Source organism: Microtus pennsylvanicus, chromosome 13 (genome assembly GCF_037038515.1).
Source record: "Microtus pennsylvanicus isolate mMicPen1 chromosome 13, mMicPen1.hap1, whole genome shotgun sequence".
NCBI lineage: Eukaryota > Metazoa > Chordata > Mammalia > Rodentia > Cricetidae > Microtus > Microtus pennsylvanicus.
In genome coordinates this window covers 49,448,608-49,468,955 of record NC_134591.1, presented here as the reverse complement: position 1 = coordinate 49,468,955, position 20,348 = coordinate 49,448,608, and the positions used below count along the sequence as shown (strand labels likewise).

Below are 20,348 nucleotides of genomic sequence, written 5' to 3'. Positions count from 1 at the left end.
TCCTCCATTGACCTCCAAGAGAACCAGGCTCACATACTCACATATCAGGGATTTGCAGGCAAAAGGTTATAAAAAAAAATAATAAAATAATAAAAAAAAAAGGATGAAGGGAGGAGAAGGATGGGGAGCTTGAGGTTTTATGGGGGAAGAGAACAAATAACCATTTCCTGTTCTGAGGAGAGAGCAGAGGTTGCCAGACCATGACCATTTCCTTGAGAGTGGGTGTGTGTTTGAGAGAGAGAAAGAGAATGCATGTTTATGAATGTGCATATGTGTATGGGTGTGTGCATGTATGTGTGCTCCATTAAATGTGTGTGTGTGTTCATTGGTGTATGTGCGTGCACACACACTTCAGGAGTACCAGTCCATGTTATATATGTGACTGTGAGCTTTGTGTGTAAACATACGGATGGCAGACTGAACAGATGTGGTGCCAGTGAACACACAGATTCGAGGGATGAATCACTTTACACTATCATGAGCAGGGCACACAGAAGGTTCTGGAAAGGCACTTGTCCTACTCCTGACTCTGCTGCCACCTAAACCCCTTTCCGGAGACCAGGAGGAGCCCTAGAGTCTATAGGTGACCCTTCCAGGTGGAGATCTGTTTATTGCTTTTGGAGTTGAGAACCTATCTCCAGGCAGTAGGGGGCAGCAGGGGCAAAGGAGGCTGTTCAGCCATGGGTGGGGCCAGCGGGCGGGCAGGCGGGCGGGCAACAGAAGGCTTTAAAACACCTGCCCCACCTGTAGGTGAGCAGTGGCGAGCGCGTGAGGACTAGGCGATCCCTCATCTTTCGGCCAGCACACTAAGTGGCAGCTTCCTGGAGCTGTTCTGTTCCTTCAGGAGTGCAGCGTATTCTGTTCAGAACCTACTGGAAAGAGCCCTGAACAGGTAATGGCACAGGGCAGAGATTAACCTATGAAAGGGTACCAGTTTGGAAACAGGTTTGGGGTGGGTGCTGGAAAAAGCCAATGAGAGGGTTACTGGAAGAGTCTAAGATTGGTCCAGGAAGAGAAACAGGAAAGGACATCGAGTGTCCTGCAGTGTGGGAGTTGGGCTTGTAACACCTGTGTGAGAGAATCTGGGGATGTTAGGATCAGAGAATTAAATTCTGGTAATCTGGGTAGTATAGTGTCAGGATGGGAGCTGGGAAAAGTTCTGAGATATCGGAATGCAGGCATAGAGTGAGAAGTTTGTGAAATTTGCGAGCGATCACAGGATGTGGGACTCGGGTATGCCAGGGTCCAAAAAGCAGGGCCAGCCCAGGGCAGCTGGGATGTAAAGCCCTAACTTGTATGTGTCTGTTTCCCAGGACCCACCATGCAGTGCTTCAAATTCATTAAGGTCATGATGGTCCTCTTCAATCTACTCATCTTTGTAAGTATGGAGGTTGTGGGCTTTTGGGGGTTCCCTACAAAAGCAGGTCACAATCGGAACAGAGTTCAAGCTGGGGAATGGGAGACTATGTACCCAGACCTTGCCCTGCAAATTCCCCTTTATGGATAGGAAGCAGAGGGTCTTCCCAATGTGGATTCCTGACCCCACTGGCTGGCTGCCACACACTGGGTGAAGATGGGGAGGTTAGGGATGAAGCCTTAGGCTCCCGCCTCCCTTCCAGGAAGGATGAGTGTAAGTAGGGATAGGTTAGCAGGAGTGATTCCCCCTTTTTGATGGGCGTTCAAGGTTCAGAGATGAAAGAGGATAGGCTTAAGTGCAAAAGTGACTACCATACATGGAAAAGTTGAAAGGGGAGCGAGTCCCTGCCTCTTAGAGTTGACTCTAGCAACCCTTATGCATTCAATAAACATTCATCAACTGAGTTGACATTTAAAGAAAGGAGATTGTTGCTCAGTGATAGAGTATTTGCTAAGCACGCGTGAGGCCACAAAGAAAAAGGAAAGCTTATTCACAGCCTAACACTCTAAGCCAAGGGCTAGGGTAGAAGGCATGTAAGGCCATTTATTGCCCTTGAAGGTCTCAGGACCAGTAAACTGTCAGATAGGCTGATAATTGCTATATACACTGATAATGGCACAGTGGTCCTTTCAGATTTACCACCAAGGCTAAGGGAGCCCCTGGAGGGGTTTGAATCTAGCCTAGGAGGAAAATACTTCCTGGAGGAAGTAGCTGAAGCTGGACTGGACATTTGCATTGGGTGGGGGAGCTGTAATGGGCGTAGGAAGGCCCACAGGTAATGAAATTTGATATTGTTTAGAAAAACAGGAACAGATTATATAGGGCTTGTTTGAGAAGCTGAACCAGGAGGCCTAAGCCCTGGAGATAGTGACAGAGATAAGAAGAAAGGGGCACAGTAAACAAAGAGGTTCAATGCTGAGGGGTGGTAGAACAGACAAAAGCGAGGTCTTAGAAATGGCCTGAGCAATGCAGGAAGAAGGAAGGGGTCATCCCCCTGGCTCAGTGGACTCAGTGGAGGTGTGTGGCTATTTGAAAGTCATAAGCCTGTGAGTAGCCAAGAAGTTTTAGGGGTAGGGTGGAGTCCTGGCAACAGTTGGGGAAAGTCTATCCTCCAGTCTATCTTCCATGCCCTCCCCAAACCCGTGAATATTTTAGAATCCCTGATTTGTTTTGTTTTGTTTTGTTTTTTGTTTTTTTGAGACAGGGTTTCTCTGTAGCTTTGGAGCCTGTCCTGTTACTAGCTCTTGTAGCTCTGGCCTCAAACTCACAGAGATCTGCCTGCCTCTGCCTCCCAAGTACTGGGATTAAAGTTGTGTGCCACCACGGCCCGGCTAGAACCCCTGATCTTAAAGAAAGTCAGTTCTGAGAAACTGAACACATTAGAGATGTGCAGAAAAATAACCACCGTGAAGGGGACATGGAACGGTAGGAAGGAAAGGAGGAGAACAAGAAGTATGAGAAAACAGTGGTCAGGGGCTGGGGCCACCAGAGAAGAACAAGAAAACAGTGGTCAGGGGCTGGGGCCACCAGAGAAGAACGAGAAAACAGTGGTCAGGGGCTGGGGCCACCAGAGAAGAATGAATGAAAGGGGAAACAGTAGAGACATGAAGTGTGACCAGTTTAAAGAAATTGGGGACGCCGGGCAGTGGTGGCGCACGCCTTTAATCCCAGGATTTGGGAGGTAAAGGCAGGTGGATCTCTGTGAGTTTGAGGCCAGACTGGTCTACAAGGGCTAGTTCCAGGACAGGCTCCAAAGCCACAGAGAAACCCTGTCTCGAAAAACAAAAAAACAAACAAAAAAAAAAACAAAGAAAAGAAAAAAAAGAAAGAAATTGGGCCTAGGAGCCTGGCAGTGGTGGCACATGCCTTTTAATTCCAGTCCTTGAGAGGCAAAGGCAGACAGGTTTCTATGAGTTCAAGGCCAGCCTGGTCTACAGAGCGAGTTCCAGGACAGCCAGAGCTACAGAAAAACCCTGTCTCAAAAAAAAAAAAAAAAAAAACTAAAAAGAAAAAAAAAGGGGGGAGAGAGAGAAATTGGGCAGAGTAGGCAGTCTCTTTGATTCCAATGTGATCTGTACCTTGGACTTCCTTTGGCTGCCATGAAATAGGTTTTATTAATATAACTGAAGAAAGTACTAAGATTTTGACAATTGGGAGTGCCAGGACTCTGGCCTGATAGGGTTAAAGCAAATCCAGTTTGGTTTCCGTCCTCTGTTGCCCATGCCTTGCCAGACTGGGCAGAACAAGGTAGGGAAGCCAGGCTCCTTGAAATTTGACCCTGCAGGCTAGAAGCCCGGCAATCTTGTCCTTAAGCAAACATCCGGGGATACAGCCCTTTATGTATATCTCTTTACCTCCATCCCAGACTCAGTTCCGTAGCTGGACAGTGGGAGCTGGGCACAAGTTAGTGCCCACTGCTAATCCACTGAAGCCCTGGCTAGGAGCTGTGGGACCAGGGCCTCCACTGAACCCCCTCGGAGCCTCAAGATCACCTCTGAAAGCTGAGGTTAACTCAGTGTCTTGAGGAGAAGCTGTAGTTGTGTTCAACCCGTTTTCTCAGTTTCTATTGTCAGGCAGTAATGTAGGTGAAAAATGTAGGCGTGGCAGCTGAGTCCGTCCTGGAGGGGAATCAAATGGGGCCTTTGGGCCTGTGAACCTTTCAACCTCCACCCCCTTTCAAGGTTGCAAGCAGGTGGAAGCCTCACCCTGCTGTTACTATAGTGACGGTTGAGCCAGCTCAACCCTACCACCCGCCTCCTTCCGTGTATCAGAGAACAGAGTTATTCTAGGCATTCGCAGCCCAAGAATGAGAGGCTGGACCTGTTTTCACTCCTACCTATGTGGCAGGACCCTGATTATAGAAAAAGGAAAGTTTTATGCCTCCTCCCAGCCTGTGGATCTTTCTAGAACCCCTGATATCATTTTTGTCTTCCTAGGTAAACAGATGGGTGAATTTGTTACGTGTCCCAGTTCCCACCTTTCTGGTACTAGTTAAGGTCCCCTCCAAACACAACACGTAGTTAGATTCCCTCGTTAAGAGAAGGGAAAGTTTCCAGACTTGATGGTGTCAAAGGGAACCATTGCTAGCACTGTTTCAAAGCCTGACTTCTGTCCGCAGCTGTGTGGTGCGGCCTTGTTGGCTGTGGGAATCTGGGTATCCGTCGATGGGACATCCTTCCTGAAGATCTTTGGGCCAATGTCATCCAGTGCCATGCAGTTTGTCAACGTGGGCTACTTCCTCATCGCGGCTGGTGTTGTGCTCTTTGTCCTTGGTTTCCTGGGCTGCTACGGTGCTCACTCTGAGAACAAGTGTGCACTCTTGATGGTGTGTCAGACCCAGCACCCCAGGCCACAACCAAGGGTCCCTTCACCCCTGACATCTTCCTCTGGGGATCCCAAAAAGCTACTCTGGATTCCGGGAGCATCCCCATGGGGACACCCTGCCTCTTTTATGGGAGTGGGTAGGGCAAGGAAGGCGGGTCTCCCTAAAACGTATTTCCTTGTTTCCCACTCAGTTCTTTACCATCCTCCTCATCATCTTCATTGCTGAGGTTGCGGCTGCTGTGGTTGCTCTGGTGTATACCACAATGGTGAGCACAGGGATGGGGCAAGGGAGAAAGACGGGCTAAAGCCCCGGAAGTGGGTGTAGCCTGTGAATGGCTACTTTCCCTACCTCTCTCTTAATACTGACCTGACCCATCCAGGCAGAAACCTTCCTGACATTGGCAATAGTACCTGCCATCAGAAAAGACTATGGTTACCAGACCGAATTCACCCAAGTGTGGAACACTACCATGAAAGAGGTAAGGTGGGCTGGGAGGATTTGGGAGTGGGGAGGAAAAAAAGCAAGGCCCCATCATTCACCAATCCCACTTTGTCTGCAGCTGAAGTGCTGTGGTTTCAACAACTATACAGATTTTAACACCTCGCGTTTCGTTGAAGAGAATAAACTCTTTCCTCCTTACTGTTGTCGCGGAGCTACCAATGGCACAGCTACGCAATCATGCACTGAGAGCGAAGCCGAAGAAACAAACGTACCGGTATGGGCTGACATGGAAGGGTGGCTTTACTTTTTTTTTTTTTTCAAGACAGGGTTTCTCTGGGTGGCCCTGGCTATCCTGGAACGCCCTCTGTAGACCAGGCTGGCCTCCATCTCCTGAGTACTGGGGCTGAAGGTGTGCACGTGCCTGGCACGGTGGGATTGTTTTAATGGTCTTACAGTAAGTAGTAAACAGATCAGAGGTAGGGCACTGCCAGCTATAAATACTTTCTCCCTTCCGCCCAAGGGTTGTTTCAAACAGCTTCTGCATGAGATCAGAACCAATGCGGTCACTGTGGGTGGTGTGGCAGCTGGAATTGCGGCCCTGGAGGTAAGTCAGTGAGGAGACTGGACCTGGGTACCAGTCTCTACTAGACCTGTACAGATTAGCCCCTCTCTGAGGCTTCTCTAGAGGAGTCAGATTTCTTGTGTTTTCATTCTGGAGCTGAGGGCTGAACCCAGAGGCCAAACATGTCCTCCAGCATCAGGAAAGCAGGGCTTCATGTTGTCTGTTCAGGAAACAGTCCTTGATCGTGTCCTTTCGTGTCTCCCTGTTCCTCCCCACCAGCTGGCTGCCATGATTGTATCCATGTATCTATACTGCAATCTGAAATAAGCCAGTTTCTCCCTCCCCACTTGCTGCTGCCACATGGAAGCCAAAAAGAGACAGCTAAGCAGCAGTGATCCGGGTGGAGATGAAATCTAACGTCATTTGGGCCGGAGTGGACCTGCCTTTGCTGCTCTGGACTGTGGGCTGAATAGGGACCACCTCCTTCGGGCTGTGTTTGCCTTGTTCTCTGTTGGTGGGGCTCGGGGCGGGGGCAACATCTGCTCCAGAGTCTCTGAAGCAGCCACTCTGCCCATCTCCTGAGTCTCTTCTTCAACCCTTGACACATCCTTGGTATAAAAGTGGTTCTTGATGATCCCAGCACCCCACTGGTGGATGAAGGCACTTACAGCCTGGGCATATTCAAGTCCAGCAAAGCCATAGAACGGATGTATAGAAGGCATTTTGGAACCTATAAACCAATAAAAATACTTCTATTTGGACTGTGTATACTTGGAGAGATGAGTTCTGCTTGCCTAAATTGCACTGCTTTTTGTGAGACTGGAGACTCAGCAGGGTAGAAGTGAGGTAGTGAGGTGGGTATTTAGGCTCCAGGTCTGGGAGGGAGAGTAAGGGAATGGCCAAGAGGGCACGAGGAAGTGGGAGCCAGGTTAGTCTGCCTTTATGTATTATGAGAGAACTTTGTCCTGAAAGTTCTCCTGCCTGGTGAAGGGCACTGGTCTGGAAAGCTATGAAACTAATGAGCGTGTGCCAAGTCAAGGAGAGAACAGAATTATTGTCAGGGCTGTGGCAGTGGAGTCGGTCTTTGGGCTCCAAGAAGCCCTCCTGGAACCCTGAGAAGCAGCTTAAAGTGCCCTACTTTGGAGAATCTTTTGCTTTTTCGAGACAAGGTTTCTCTGTGTAGCCCAGGCTTGCCTCGAACTCAAGAGATCCGCCTGCCTCTGCCTCCCGAGTGCTGGGATTAAAGGCGTGTGCCACCACCGCCAGGCATCTTGCTTTTTTTTTTCTTTTGAAACAAGGTCTATGTAGTTCTGGTTGTCCTAGAGCTTGTTCTGTAGATCAGGTTGACCGCAACTCAGAGATCTGACCGCCTCTGCCTCCCGAATGCTGGGACTAAAGTTGTGCACCATTACACCTTGCCAAGATTTCACTTTTTTTATTTTGTCTTGGTTTTTTTTTGTTGTTGTTGTTTTTTTGAGATGGGGGGGTCTCGTGTAACCCAGACTGGCTTTGAACTTTCTATATTGCTGAGAACACTGAATTCCTGCCTCTACCTCCTTAGTGCTGAGTTTACAGGTAGGTGTCACAACATCTGGTTTTATTTTGAACTACACCCAGTTCCATGCGCTCAGCAAGCACACTAATGCTTGAGGAACATCCCTAGTCTTTACTTCGGTTTTTGATTGCCAAAGTCCCACATGAGGCCGAGACTTTGACCAGACTCTTGTAACTGGTAACCAGGGAGACCTTGTTTGGTACAGATACAGTCCAACCTAAAGAACCTGAACCTGGAGAGATGGCTCAGAGGTTAAGAGCACTGGCTGCTCTTTCAGAGGTCCTGAGTTCAATTCCCAACAACCACATGGTGGCTCACAACCATCTATAATGAGATCTGGCCTGCAGGCATAAAAAAGGAACCTGAACCTGACCAGAATATCCCTGACAAAAATCTGAATGCCTATATATATATGCCAGATGGCAGTGGCACATGCCTTTAATCCCAGTACATGGGGGGAGGCAGGGCAGGCAGATCTCTGAGTTCAAGGGCAGTCTGGTCTACAGAACAAGTTCCAGAACAACCAGGCCTATAAAGTGAAACCCAGTCTCAAACCAAACTGAGTGTCTCTGAACTTCGTGGCAGCACCAAGACAGGGGCTGCCACCACGCAAAGCCACGCAAAGCCACTTGACTAACTGGCTTCCGCTCCTCCCTTCTCTTCGACAATCCCCTAACCCCCATCTGTCTCTATGGGCTTTTCCAGAGCAGCCTACAGTTATCGCCTACTTGCTGGGCCCAAAAAGGAGCAGAGATTTGGCCAGAGCCACACAGCTTCTGCTGGTGAAGCCTGGCTGAGCATCTTCTAGAGTTCTAGGTAGGGAGAGGAAATAGCTGGCCTCAACCCTTTGCGAGCATTCACCTCACATACCACCACTCTATTCCGGGAAGCAGGGTGAAGGGATCTGTTTGCCCAAGGAGGGCTGCCACTTCATCACGGACTAACTGCTTCTCCCGTGCCTGCTTTGCCACCTGAAACACTAAACAATGAAGGGGTCAGGGTGGTGAGCAACGTCAAAGCCACTGCACCGATGCCATTGCTGTGTGAGCTCCAGGTGCTAGTGAGAGAGGCCAGGACCACGAACAGATAAAGGGCAGGAATTCCAGTAAGTTCCTGACTCCTTGGCAAAAGATCTATACCCTTTCCTACAATGCAATCTACTCAGGTCCTGATCTTAATCCTTCAGAGACTTAATTTAAAGGTCATGTTCCCCTGGCTTGGTCTATCTGATTGCCAATGGACCAGAGTGTCCACTTTCTGGTGACTAACTCAGACTTTCCTACGCTCCTCTGAGTTACTAGCCTCTTGAGAATCTGTTGAAAACCATGGCCCTTTCCTCCAGAAAAACACCCCTACATGGAATTCTGCACACAACCAATCCAGAAGGCCACAGAAACCCTTGCTCCTACATCGCTTGCCCAGTATTCTATAAAATCATCTCCCCACTCCTGGTGCCGCCACTGCTTTTGGTCCAGTCACTTCTTGTCTCCACTGTTTACCTATTCTCCCATTCCCTCATTCACCCCGTGATCTCTCCTGGCTACAGCACTAATGGGGACAGGTGCTGGGCCCAGACAGGGGCGAGCCCGATGGTAAACAGTGAGGAAGGGGTGTGAGATGGCTGCTAGGACATAAGGCCCTAACTGGGAAGGGATGATGTCAGCTGGTCCCAGGGTGGAGCCTGCTTAAAACAAATAAAAACCAAAGACTTGAAGTTTGAGACTTGGGCATCCCCTGGTGGCCAAATGGCTTCCACAATAAAACTATGGAAGACAGTAAAACAACCAAAACACATCACCATCAGTCCAGATGATTCCCTCACCACCACGCTGTTCTCCCCACAAAACTACCACAAGACACACCCCAAAGGTTTTCTCCTTTTTTAATCAATGACCACCTTTATCCAGCTTTGGAAATCTGGACAAAGAGAAGGCTGAGAGGAGGCCTGGTCCAGTGTCTAAGGGTCTCTGAGTGAGTCTGCCAGCACATGGACCCAACTGGGCCTGTCATCAGTTGGGCACAGCAGTTTCCTGAGTATGAGCCAGTCCCACCCTCAGGGCAGCGTCCTGGTCCAGAGAGGACTAAAGGCCCCAGGTTGCGCCTATTCCCAAGGCCTTCAGGACGGTCAATAAATAGGTTAGATTCTGAGCCAGGCCTGGGAGGATGGGGTGAAAAAGAGCAGGATCAGCTGTCCAGGAATCCCAAAGAGGTCCTGGGTACTCTCCTGCCCTTCTCCAACAAGGAAGTAATAAATAGACCTTAACCTCAGGAACGGGGTGTTGGAGCAGGGGATCCTTCCCCTCAGAGTTAGTAATTAAATCCTCATGTTAAAAACAAACCAGCCCTAACCCCTACCAGCATCTACAAAATTCTACAGGAGAGGGCGACGGGCTAGCCTGCCTGGGGGTACACAGTACCCAGCCCTGCAGGGTCCTGGAGGAGGCTTCACGTTTGCTCAGCGACCCCTGGGGCTCCTTCTTCCTTTGGGGGTGGCTCCAGGAAAATAGGGGTGACTGATGGTGGCTTCTTCACTCTGAAATTCAACAGAAGAATGATACAGAGAAGAAGACATGTTTCAACCCCAGGAGGACATTTCCCAGGCACAGCAGGAAACTCACGAGTAAGGGGAGGCTGGGACCCCCACCACCAAAAAGTGGTTCTTCTTCCGAAATAATCTCCACAGGCCATGGTGGTTGCCACGAACATCCAGGTCCCAAATATGGAGGCACTGACAGGGATAGAGCAGGGGAAGGAGAAGGGTCAGGAAGCTGTGGAGATGGCCACTGAAGGTCTGGCAGCTGCCTCAATCAAGAGCAAGTATGCTCGGGAGTATGGATTTGAGCAAAGGGTTAGAAAAGAGGTTCTTTGTTTTTTTGAAACAGGGTTTCTCTGTGTAGCCCTGACAATCCGGGAACTTGTTCTGTAGACCAGGCTGACCTTAAACCTAAGAGATCCGCCTGCCTCTGCCTCCCTGAGTGCTGGGATTAAAGGCTGCGTCACCACTCAACCACACCTGGCCGGAACATGAAAAGGTCTGAGGCTGAAAACTCTACAGCAAAGTCTCTCTGCTAGTCGGGGCAAGGCCTGCTGGTGAGGGCACCTTGGCAAGCTGAGTCCAGGTAATGAAGTCATCATCTGTCACCATTTGGATAAAGGCCACATAGGTATGGCCCTCTGTGTCTGGCAGGAAAGAGTCTTCACAAGGGTCCTTGCTGTGGTCCAGAACCTCGGCTTCACTGCATTGGGGGTAGAAAAGTAAGGCCAAGACAGGAGTGGCACAGAGGCAGGGCCCTAGGCTTGGGTTAATGCTCTGCTGTCTCTGTCTCTGTCTCTCCCTCTCTCCCTCTCTCCCTCTCTCCCTCTTTCCCTCCCTCCCTCCCTCCCTCCCTCCCTCCCTCCCTCCCTCCCTCCCTCCCTCCCTCCCTCCCTCCTCTCTCTCTCCTGAGAACTTGCACCAGTCTGGCCTCAGAGATCCACCTGCCTCTGGCTCCAATCACCACCCTGACACCTTGAAATTCTTTATAATGTCTGCACTAGAGAACTCTGATTTTCATTTTCTATAGTACCAATAATTGTGGTACTAAGAAAGCCTGTATCTGATTCCCTTACTCAGGAATCAGTTTCCAGTTTCCCCAAGCCATACCTGAGCAGCCTGTGAATTTCCACTTCATAAGCTTCTTTCTTCAGACTGAAGGGGAAGGAAAAATTAATCAAGTGACGGCAAGGCCCTCAGGTTCAGGGAAAGGAATGGGCAGGGCAAAGGGTCACGTGGGGAAACGGCCTAGCAGGGCTGACAGGAAAGAACTAGCAAAGACTGGTCTTCGAGCCTTCAGATATCCACCCCTTGACGTGCAGCCAGTCTCTACCTGTCTACATTCCTGAGCTGGACACTTGGAACCGTGTTGAACTTGTGCTTCTTGAAGTAGGCCTCCTGAAACGCAAAGGATAGAAGTCAAGGCTTTCTTAGTCTGGCACACTTGCTCAGTGACCCACTACAGACATACAAGACCCCAAAAACGAAGTACTGATTCTGGAATGGGCTCTCTGATTTCCTCTAGTCTCTCCATTTTCTTTGCACCATCTTTGACAAGCTCTTACTAACTTTAATTTGGGCTGATCTCTTGGCTTATGCTACTGACCCACTGAACTAGTGTTGTTCCCACAAGTTTTTCCCAGGCTTACTGCAGAGTCCTAGAAATAAAGAAGAAAGATAGAGGAAGGAGGGTCAAGACCAGTCTCGGCTATATAGTTTGAAGACAGCCTGAATACAAGAGATCCTACCTAAAAAAACAAACAAAACAGGGGCTCGAGAGATGGCTCAGAAGTTGAGAGCATTGACTGCTCTTCCAGAGGTCCTGAGTTCAATACCCAGCAACCACATGGCTGCTTACAACCATCTGTAATGAGACCTAATGCCCTCTTCTGGCCTGCAGGTAAACATGCAGACAGTATACTATATGTATATACAAAATCTTAAAAAAACTTAAAAATGATTAAAAAACCAAGAGTGGGTGGTGGAGACACACACAGAGCTTTCTGTCGGATGCAGCCAAGAGCGTGAGATGGGTTAGAAGGAAGGAAACTGCCGATTCAGGCTCTGCTATGAACGACCTGAGGAAGCACTTGCACTTCCTTGGGAAGTAAGGTTCTTTTATTAGCTTCCTCTGGGGGTCTTGCTGTCTTCTAGGAGGTTCCAAACTAAATACACCCTTTTCAACTGGACTGTTTCAAATGCACTCTTATTCTAACAGGAGAGTGGAACAGAGGGGACTAGCAACATCCTGCTAACCTCAGGTTGAAATATGTGTGCCAATGCTTGCACGGACAGAAGGTCCAGTGCTTAGAACAGGCATATCCTTTCTGCATCCAAGTCCAGTGGTAAGAACAGTAGTAACATACAGTACCAGCTACCAGTTTCTCTAATATAAAGCTTATAGGTTTGTTTGTTTGTTTTTTGAGACAGGATTTCTCTGTAGCTCTGGAGCCTGTCCTGGAATTAGCTCTTGTAGACCAGGCTGGCCTCAAACTTAGAGATCCACCTGCCTCTGCCTCCCAAGTGCTGGGATTAAAGGCGTGAGCCACCACTACCCAGCAAAGTTATAGTTTTTAACATATGCATTTTACAAATATGAACTCATTTAAACTTCATAATGAGGCTGGAGAGATGGCTCAGTGGTTAAGAGTTGCTGCTCTCTTATAGAGGTCCCTGAATTCTCAGTACCCAGATGATGGTTTACAATCATCTATAACTTCAGTCCCAGGAGACCTGGCGCCCTCTTCTAGATACCTCAGCTATCAGGCATGAACATGATACATATACATACAGCAGGTAAAACACTCATATGCAGAAAATCATTTTTTTTTTTAAATTCAGGGGCTGGATAAGACTCAGTGGTTAAGACCACTTGATATGTGCGGTGATGGCATATGCCTTTAATCCCAGCACTCGGGAGGCAGAAGCAGTAAATTCGAAGCCAGCCTTGTCTACAGAGCAAGTTCCAAGACAGGCTCCAAAACTAAAAGCTGGGAGGTGATGGCGCACACCTTTAATCTCAGCACTTGGGAGTCAGAGGCAGGTGGATCTCCGTGAGTTCGAGGCCAGCCTGGTCTACAAGAACTAGTTCCAGGACAGGCTCCAAAGCTACAGAAGGACCCAAGAAGCACCTAGCACCAACATGGTGGTTCACAACCATTCAGTTCCAGGGAATCCAGTACTGCCTTCTGATTTTCTCAGGCACCAGGCACATATAGTGCACTTGCTATGCATACGCAAAACACTCAAGACACATAAAATAAATAAATCTATATTACTTATTTTTTATTTTGTTTTTTCAAGACAGGGTTCTTTGTGTAACCTTGGTTGTCTGCACTGTAGACCAGGCTTATCTCAAACTCTGAGATCCACCTGCCTCTGCCTGAAGAATGCTAGGATTAAAGGTGTGCACCACCACCACCATCAACAGACTAACTTTTTTCTCTTATTTCAGATCAAGCCTCATAAGAAGAGAAGTAGGTTTTTTCTGGGTTTTTGATTATCTTTTTTTGCAGGGAGATGAATACGGGTATTACACTGTAGCCTCAAACTCATGAGAAGCCCACAGACTCAGCGTCCTAAGTACTGGGATTAGGCCCAGCCGGTAGTCTTGCTATTGTTTTTATTTTCTGAGGATCTTCATTATGCAGTCCAAATGGCCACAAACTAATGTCCTTCCTGCCTCAGCCTCTCAAGTGCTAGGATCCTAAGGCCGTGATCTATGTTTGGCCCTTGGGAAGTAGCATTTTTTAAATGGATTTATTTATGTGTATGGATGTTTTGCCTGCCTGTATGACTATGCACCACCATGTATGTGCAGTGCCCAGAGGAGGGTGTCTGATCCTCTAGGACTGGAGTTACAGATGGTTGTGAGCCACCACGAGAGTGCTGGGAATTGAATCTAGGTCTTTCAGAAGAGCAGTCAGTGATCTTAACCGCTGAGACATCTCTCTAGCCCCACAGAGGTAGCATTTTTTATCTTCATCTTCCAGATAAAGAAACTGGCAAAAACAGAACAGTACTGACATGGCTGAGTGCCGCGACTAGGCTCCAGAACCCAGGTCCTTGACCACTGAATCATACAGTACCCAACTCACGTGGAAGTAGCCGTTCATGTTGAGGCCTACGATGCCAAAGTGATAGGATCGGGAAACATCTGGGATGATGCACTCTCGGCCCCGGCGCTGCTCTGGCATCCGCATCCACATGTCCCAGTCCCACAGCTGGGGTCACAGAATGTTATGAAGGCTAGAGGTTTGGAGTTGAAGGGATTCCAGCCCACTCATCCTATCCTGCTGGGTACCTTTTCTGGTGTGGGCCACTTGGGCTCAAGCTCCTCCTTGTATAAGGATTTCCGAAGCACCCACCCCAAGCCAGGCATGGTCTCCACACGGTACAATAGTGCTGGATCCTCAGCTGTGTGTTCATACCCCTATGACAGGGCGTGTCAGTAGCTCCAAGCTTTGACAGATTCCCATGCTGACTAAGTCCCTGGCCACCCAGCCTACCTGGTCATTCCAAGCAGAGATGCAGTACAGGCTGTCATCTTCCTCCAGCAGGTGGATGGACTGGCTCAGGAAACTGAGAGCCAAAGTTCAAGAGCTCAGAGAGTGGCAACCCAGATCCACCGTGATGCTGGGAGGGCAGAGCTGATGGTCCCACTGTCTCTACCTTTTCTACTGTGTAAGCCCAGCACATGCGTCCTAGCCATGCAAGCTCTCCCCCTGCTTTTGAACTCACTTAAAGCTGCCCAAGGCACCTCACTATATCCTTCCCTGAAGACCCCAGTCAAGTACAGAAGTCCCATGTGGCTTATAAGCACTTCAATGGTGGGCTACCCCTGTCACCTGAAGAAATCCACAGCGATGTCCAGGTCCTCTTCCAGAACCACTGCAAACTTGGCCTCCTACAGAGACAGCAGGGAACATCATGGTTCCAAGGAGGTTGCTCTCATGCCTCGGCTTTCTTTCTCCAACCCTCATGCTCAGGAATTGCTCTGCTCCCCCATTTTTCAGATCAGAAGTGCAAGGCCAGGTAAGGGAAGAGTTTTCTCCATAACATAATTTCTCTCCACAGACCCAGGGTATCTGTGGTACTCACCGGAAACAGGTTGAAAGTGGCAGTGAGGCTGGCCTTGTAGTGCTGGGTGGGGAATTGGGCACGTTAAGATTTGAGGCAGAGGATGAGACCAGGTTTCTGCCCCTTACACCCTTGCCGAGGAATACCTGAGACACACGGGCGTTCTTGATGCTAATAGGAGTGTGCTGGATGCCCCTCAGGCCAAACAGCGCCACCACATCCATGGGCTCCTGGAGATGGGGACACTGGTCATCACGTGCATGACCTCTACACCTCTACAGGTCCCAATAGGTCGAGCCTCTCATATTTCCCTGCCCTTACCAACCCTCAGTGATCGCAGCTGCTCAGTACCAATCACTCTGTGTCCTGCTCTGCCCCCAGCCCCACTCACCTCATAGTAGCCATCAATGAAGACCGTGATCATCTGCGGAGATACCCCTTGGGCTGAGAGCAGAGAGCGCAGCATTCTGAGGAGCCCGGAAAAGTAGATTAGCGCTTCTTTGTCCTCTCAACTGACCCCTCCCATGTTCACAAACCGGCTCCTATGTCCCGTGTCTACCCATATCCAACAGGCCTAGCATCTGCCGCTTTTCTGCCTCCTGTAAGAGTCCCTTGTACAGGAAGGCAAGCTAAGCACCCACCCACTTCCTGAGTATCCCCATTCACTGCTGGATACAGTCCACTTCCAAGCTCACCTGTACAGGTAATTGGGTCGGTTCCCTGCAATGACAGCCACAGGCACATTGAGGACCTTATTGTCTGGAAGCTGTGTGAGAAACAGCTTTTAGCTTCCCTTACTCCCCCTTCCAACTGGGATCTCCATTTAGAGACGACTTCTCAGGTGCAGTGAAAGGCCTCGGGAACAGGCAGGGAAGGACCAAAGGTCTTCCTTGTTCTTTTTTTTTTTTTTGGTTTTTTTCGAGACAGGGTTTCTCTGTATAGCTTTGGAGCCTGTCCTGGAACTTGCTCTGTAGACCAGGCTAGTCTCGAACTCACATAGATCCGCCTGCCTCTGCCTCCTGAGTGCTGGGATTAAAGGCCTGCGCCGCCCCGCCACCACCACCCGGTTCCTTGTTCTTGTCTTTACAGACATAAAATCCAACTCAGCCCTGATAACAGGGCCTGCGCCACCCCCAACCTGTGTTCAGAGTTCAGCATGCATACATTCTGAGCTCCTACCAGGTCAAGGTAGATAAAACCTAAGCTCTGAATCGTTCCTAGGGCCCTTTGCTAAACTGTGAAGGAGTCCATGGCTTTTGGCCCCACTTACTGGGTCAGGGCTGAACTCAATAGGTGTTGGGTCCTTGCAGCTGCACACACTCCCATAGCCCTCCACTTTGCTGCAGAAGCGCCTGCGGCGGCGGTTCAGCTCTGTGTCTGACCAGTGACACTCGGCCTCTGAGGGAGGGAGGGAGGGAGGGAGGGAGGGAGGGAGGGAGGGAGGGAGGGAGGGAGGATATCAACGGGATGAAGGCGGCAGGCCAGCTAGGTTAGGGAAGCCCCAGGTACACAGTCAAGGAAAAACAGCCTCACAGAGGATCCAAACGCCCACTCTCCAATCAAGCCTTGCCCCAGAGCCTGGCCCCCACTGACCCCACCTTCAGCCGAGCTCAGTGGCACATCTGTCTTCAGCAGGACTGGGTCACCCCAAGAGGAGAGGGCGGGAGATTTAGAATGTTTCTCGCCAAGTACAGGACCTGGCCGAAGGCAGGAATGAGGACAAATGAAGGCCCAGACAGGAGCAGGGGGCATCTTCCCAACTCTGCCCGCTTTCTCCCTAGGTATTACACCTGAGTCCTATCTTCCCCATCCCGCACCATCATTCTGTCCCTCCCTTGATACTACAGGGTGGATAGTCTTTAGTGCCCAAACCTCCTTTTCGTCCCACGAAGGCCCAAGTGTCCCTCCAGCCAAGGGCAGGGCCTGCCTGGCTTCCCAGGCTCCGCAGCAGAGCCTTCGCTGTATCTTTGAGGTGGAAGGAGCCCTCATCCTGGACGACCAAAAGAGACAGCCACCATGATTTGTGTGGGTCCCAGAGATCCGGCCTTATGTAGTACTGGCTATTTCCTGCACTACATAGAAACCCTTTTCCTTAAGCTGGCTCACTGGGTGACTCCAACAATACTCTTTAGTTACTGTCATTCCAGAAGTTTCTACCAAGGATGTTTTCCCTCCAGACAACCACCAGGCTTACTCCTCTCTCCCTCCAGTCCTTCCTAAAATGCAACCGTGACATTCTGCTTTTCTATTTTCTTCTTCTCTTGTCCTTTCCTGACACTATAGGCTGGGATGACTGTTCTATTGCTACCACTGGGATGTGAGCTCCAGGGAGGTAGGAATTCTGTCTGCTTCCTGCTGTATCTTCAGCAACCAGTGTAGTACCTGGCACACGGCAGGGGCTCAGTAAAAAACAAACAACACCTCCCCCCACCCCCCAAAAATAATAATGACCCAACCAAGGCTTGGACTAGAACCTGAATTGCCCTTCTCCAAAACTTCTTCCCATTCTCTTGAGCAAAGTCAGAGCTAGGGGCATGGAGAACGGAGCCAGGGGGACTCACTGACCTTAACAGTGCAGATCAACACACGGCCGGGCGCCACCATGTTGAGGAACAGCACCATGGCCTCATCCTCGTGAGGAGAGTACGTGTCAAACACACGCTTTGCCATTACATGACCCTGGCAGGAGAAAACCTCTTATGAGATAGTGTTACCAGTAAGGACGAGTCCAGCTTCAGCCCTCTGGGTTTCCCATCCCAAGCTCACCGTGGCCTGGTTGAGGACAATGACATGGATGCCTCGGCCCTGTTCTCGGGCCTCATCCTCTAGCACCTATAGAGCAGCAGAAACAAAATCCAGCTAGTCACCCTGGCATTCATGGTGACTCTGTCTTACAAGCACGAAACATTCCAGCCTGCCTGTACTGTCACTGTTTACAGTTCTAACTCAGACTGAAGGCCAGGCGCCTCTCCCAGAAAGCCCCCACGGTACCCTCATCAGAAAAGATCACATCTTTCTACAATCTTCCTTTTAACACTTCCAAGGCACCTAGAGTCCTGGACTGTCTTTGCTTAACTCTGAAGATCCCATCATCCTCTACCAGTAAGGCTCTCTAGGAAGAGCAAGTCCCATTACCTCTAGAGCTCCAAGTACCTGGGGCAAGGCAGAAGCCAAAGAGACTAGGAAGTGGTTACATAATAAGTAATCTGGGGAGTTAGTGGCCTGCTGAAACTCCTGATCACTTAGGAGACTCTGTCACACAGACATTCCATATACCTTTTACTTAATCCTAATAAGCAGAAACCATCAGCCAGACAGGGCTTCAGGGCCCAGTCCGCAGCGGACTGAAGATGCTGGTCCACTCACCGTGGTGCCGTCCACTGCCACGTAGACTTTGCTTCTACTTGAGTAGACTTCCACATCCAGGACACGCCGGGGACTGCTGCCTCTGCGCCGAGGGGATTCCAAGTGTCCTAGGGCCTCATCTGGAGAAGGAGTTGGTATAACAGGCATGGGTAACATCTCACTAGCAGTTGTACCCTGTAGGATCTGCACGCCCCTCTGCCACGAGACCCCAGGACCCCCGCCCCACCAACCATAGTCTTGCTCTGGTTCCGAGTCTTCATTGGCTTCATTGATCGCTCTCCGAGTGTCTAGGATCAACTTGATGTTGACAATGACAGTCACCAGCAGGAAAAGCACAGCCCCTGTCTGAGTGGAAAGATGGGGTGACTGAAGCACACCCCATCCAGATCATAGAGGTTTTCTGAAAGTTTGACCCTGGCTGTAGAGGACACAGGGATAAAGAACCTGGGACCCGTCTCTCTTCTTCTTGGTTCTCAATCAGGACACAGGTTTGTGGCCATCTCCTGAAGAACTTTCCCATCCGGGCCCTCTTACCCAGAGCTCTTGTAGTTTTCCATTTGAGTCCTTGTCTTCCTTGCTCCCCTCCATAACTAGTTCCGAGAGATGGGTTTAGGACCCGAGAACCACAGTGGAGAATCTGAAGACACTGAACCTGGGCCACACTACCTGACGGTTGTGTGTCAGGGCAAAGCCTTCCTGACAGACTCGTTGTTTCTACTGGATACCTAGGAGGTCAGACTTGGGTTCTGATTCCAGAATCCTGGGTCTTAACCACTGCCTGAGAAGGATGTGACATACAAAGGTTTCCCCTCTCGGAATCTGCTGCCTCTTCCTGATGGCCAAGGTAGTAGGCCACAGTCAATTGCTAGGGTCAAGTTAGGAGGCCAGCTTTCCTAACATGTGGGACCTCATTTACCTGACAGAATCTCCGCAGGGCCCGGTGGTTTGTCAGTTTATACTTCCAGGTAAGATACCAGCTCCGTTTCTTCCTAGCCCCAAAGGGCTTGATGGGGGGACTAGGCTTCCAGTCATCCATACTGGATTAGGGAGTCACCCCTGTCCCGGCCAGGTCCATGACTTCAGGAATCTGAGGGGACCGTGGAGTCACATGGAGTAAGACGCTTCCCCCAAAGCCTAAAGCCTTCTGGAAGGATGAGGAGTTCTTAGCAACACTTCTCTCAACAAGCTGCTGAGCTGTGTGACCTAGGCAACGTGGCTCAATTTCTCTGGGTCTGACTAGAAAATCTTTTAGAGGAACTGGATCACCTGAAAATTCCCTAGGGCTGGAGGAACTAAGTCCAGGCTAAGGGCCTCAGAGGTGCAGGCCAGAAACTCAACTATCCGGATTCACCAGTCCTTACAAGGAGCAAATCCCAGTTCTTTCCTGTCCCGGGGTGGACGAGTTTACAGCGACCTCCCGCACCCTAATCCTCCACCCTCGCCCCATCCCATCTGGCTCAGCTCCTCTCCTCCCAGGGTTCAGGGACGCCGGAAGGTTCGGAAAACCCACCCAGCCCGCGCCAGCCCTCTGGGACCCGCACCGAGAGGCACTCACGGCTCAGGGGCCCCGGGGCCCACTCGGGCCCGCACAGTTCGGCCCCGCGCGCCGCGGCCTCCGCGGCCTCCGCCTCCTCCATGCCGCTCGCGCCCCGCCCCGGCCCAGCCGGCCCGCCCCGCCGCTTCCGCCGCCGCCGCCGCGGGGTGAGAGGGCGTCGGGCGGCGCTTAGGGCGGCTGCCAGGGCCGGCGTCTGAGGCGTGCGAGGAGTTCCCGCTTGCACAGCCTCTCCTGCAGGGTCGCAGCCGGGCGCCAGTGGGTCTGGGGCGAGAGCAGATCCCCGCACCGCGGAGCCGTGAGCGAGCGGCTTCCCGGGGCTTTGGGCCAGTTTCCTGGGCGCTTCGGGATTAGAGGGCTGCAGCATTAGGCCTGCGTGGCCCAGCCCTGCAAGGATGCTTCCAGGCTGAGGAGGAGGAGAGGATTGCAAACCTGCTCCACTACTGTTCAGTGCGCTTATGTTACCTCGGTTCCATAAACCGTGAATGATAGGCGCCGTGATTATCCGAATATTTTGT

General features: G+C 50.5%; 2 protein-coding genes across 5 annotated transcripts; one reads left to right on the top strand and one right to left on the bottom strand.

The window, feature by feature from the left end:
• Window positions 1–750: 750 nt before the first annotated feature.
• On the top strand, window positions 751–6,511 carry Tspan1 (tetraspanin 1). Its single transcript, XM_075946942.1, has 8 exons — window positions 751–892; window positions 1,314–1,378; window positions 4,536–4,742; window positions 4,933–5,007; window positions 5,122–5,220; window positions 5,302–5,457; window positions 5,704–5,787; window positions 6,025–6,511. Exons 2-8 carry the CDS (start codon window positions 1,322–1,324, stop codon window positions 6,070–6,072), a joined length of 726 nt encoding a protein of 241 aa, XP_075803057.1. The 5' UTR covers window positions 751–892; window positions 1,314–1,321; the 3' UTR covers window positions 6,073–6,511.
• Window positions 6,512–9,166: 2,655 nt separating this feature from the next.
• On the bottom strand, window positions 9,167–19,955 carry Pomgnt1 (protein O-linked mannose N-acetylglucosaminyltransferase 1 (beta 1,2-)). Of its 4 annotated transcripts, none has more exons than XM_075945326.1 (22): window positions 19,834–19,955; window positions 19,195–19,365; window positions 18,509–18,623; window positions 18,279–18,397; window positions 17,679–17,744; window positions 17,478–17,591; window positions 16,785–16,902; window positions 16,511–16,609; window positions 16,183–16,310; window positions 15,608–15,678; window positions 15,304–15,379; window positions 15,059–15,142; window positions 14,934–14,975; window positions 14,681–14,739; window positions 14,342–14,414; window positions 14,137–14,265; window positions 13,931–14,056; window positions 11,167–11,231; window positions 10,944–10,988; window positions 10,401–10,536; window positions 9,919–10,028; window positions 9,167–9,833 (listed from the first exon to the last, which is right to left on the bottom strand). In XM_075945326.1, the coding sequence occupies exons 2-22, from the start codon at window positions 19,312–19,314 to the stop codon at window positions 9,746–9,748; spliced, it is 1,983 nt and encodes a 660-aa protein (XP_075801441.1). In that variant the 5' UTR covers window positions 19,315–19,365; window positions 19,834–19,955; the 3' UTR covers window positions 9,167–9,745. The 4 variants fall into 4 exon arrangements, with proteins under 4 accessions (XP_075801441.1, XP_075801443.1, XP_075801444.1 ...); XM_075945328.1 differs by having other exon boundaries at window positions 19,820–19,953; XM_075945329.1 differs by having other exon boundaries at window positions 19,195–19,422; window positions 19,834–19,924.
• Window positions 19,956–20,348: the final 393 nt, after the last annotated feature.

Bases quoted from the DNA above. Each gene is read 5' to 3' on its own strand.
- Pomgnt1 (XM_075945326.1), bottom strand. From the start codon at position 19,314: ATGGATGACTGGAAGCCTAGTCCCCCCATCAAGCCCTTTGGGGCTAGG. The intron at 18,398-18,508 runs GTTGGTGGGGCG...CTCCTTCTCCAG, and splicing joins GGAACCAGAGCAAGACTATG to ATGAGGCCCTAGGACACTTG. The intron at 16,610-16,784 runs GTTTGGGCACTA...GCCTTCGGCCAG, and splicing joins CTTCGTGGGACGAAAAGGAG to GTCCTGTACTTGGCGAGAAA.
- Tspan1 (XM_075946942.1), top strand. From the start codon at position 1,322: ATGCAGTGCTTCAAATTCATTAAGGTCATGATGGTCCTCTTCAATCTA. The intron at 5,008-5,121 runs GTGAGCACAGGG...TGACCCATCCAG, and splicing joins CTCTGGTGTATACCACAATG to GCAGAAACCTTCCTGACATT. The intron at 5,458-5,703 runs GTATGGGCTGAC...CTTCCGCCCAAG, and splicing joins CCGAAGAAACAAACGTACCG to GGTTGTTTCAAACAGCTTCT.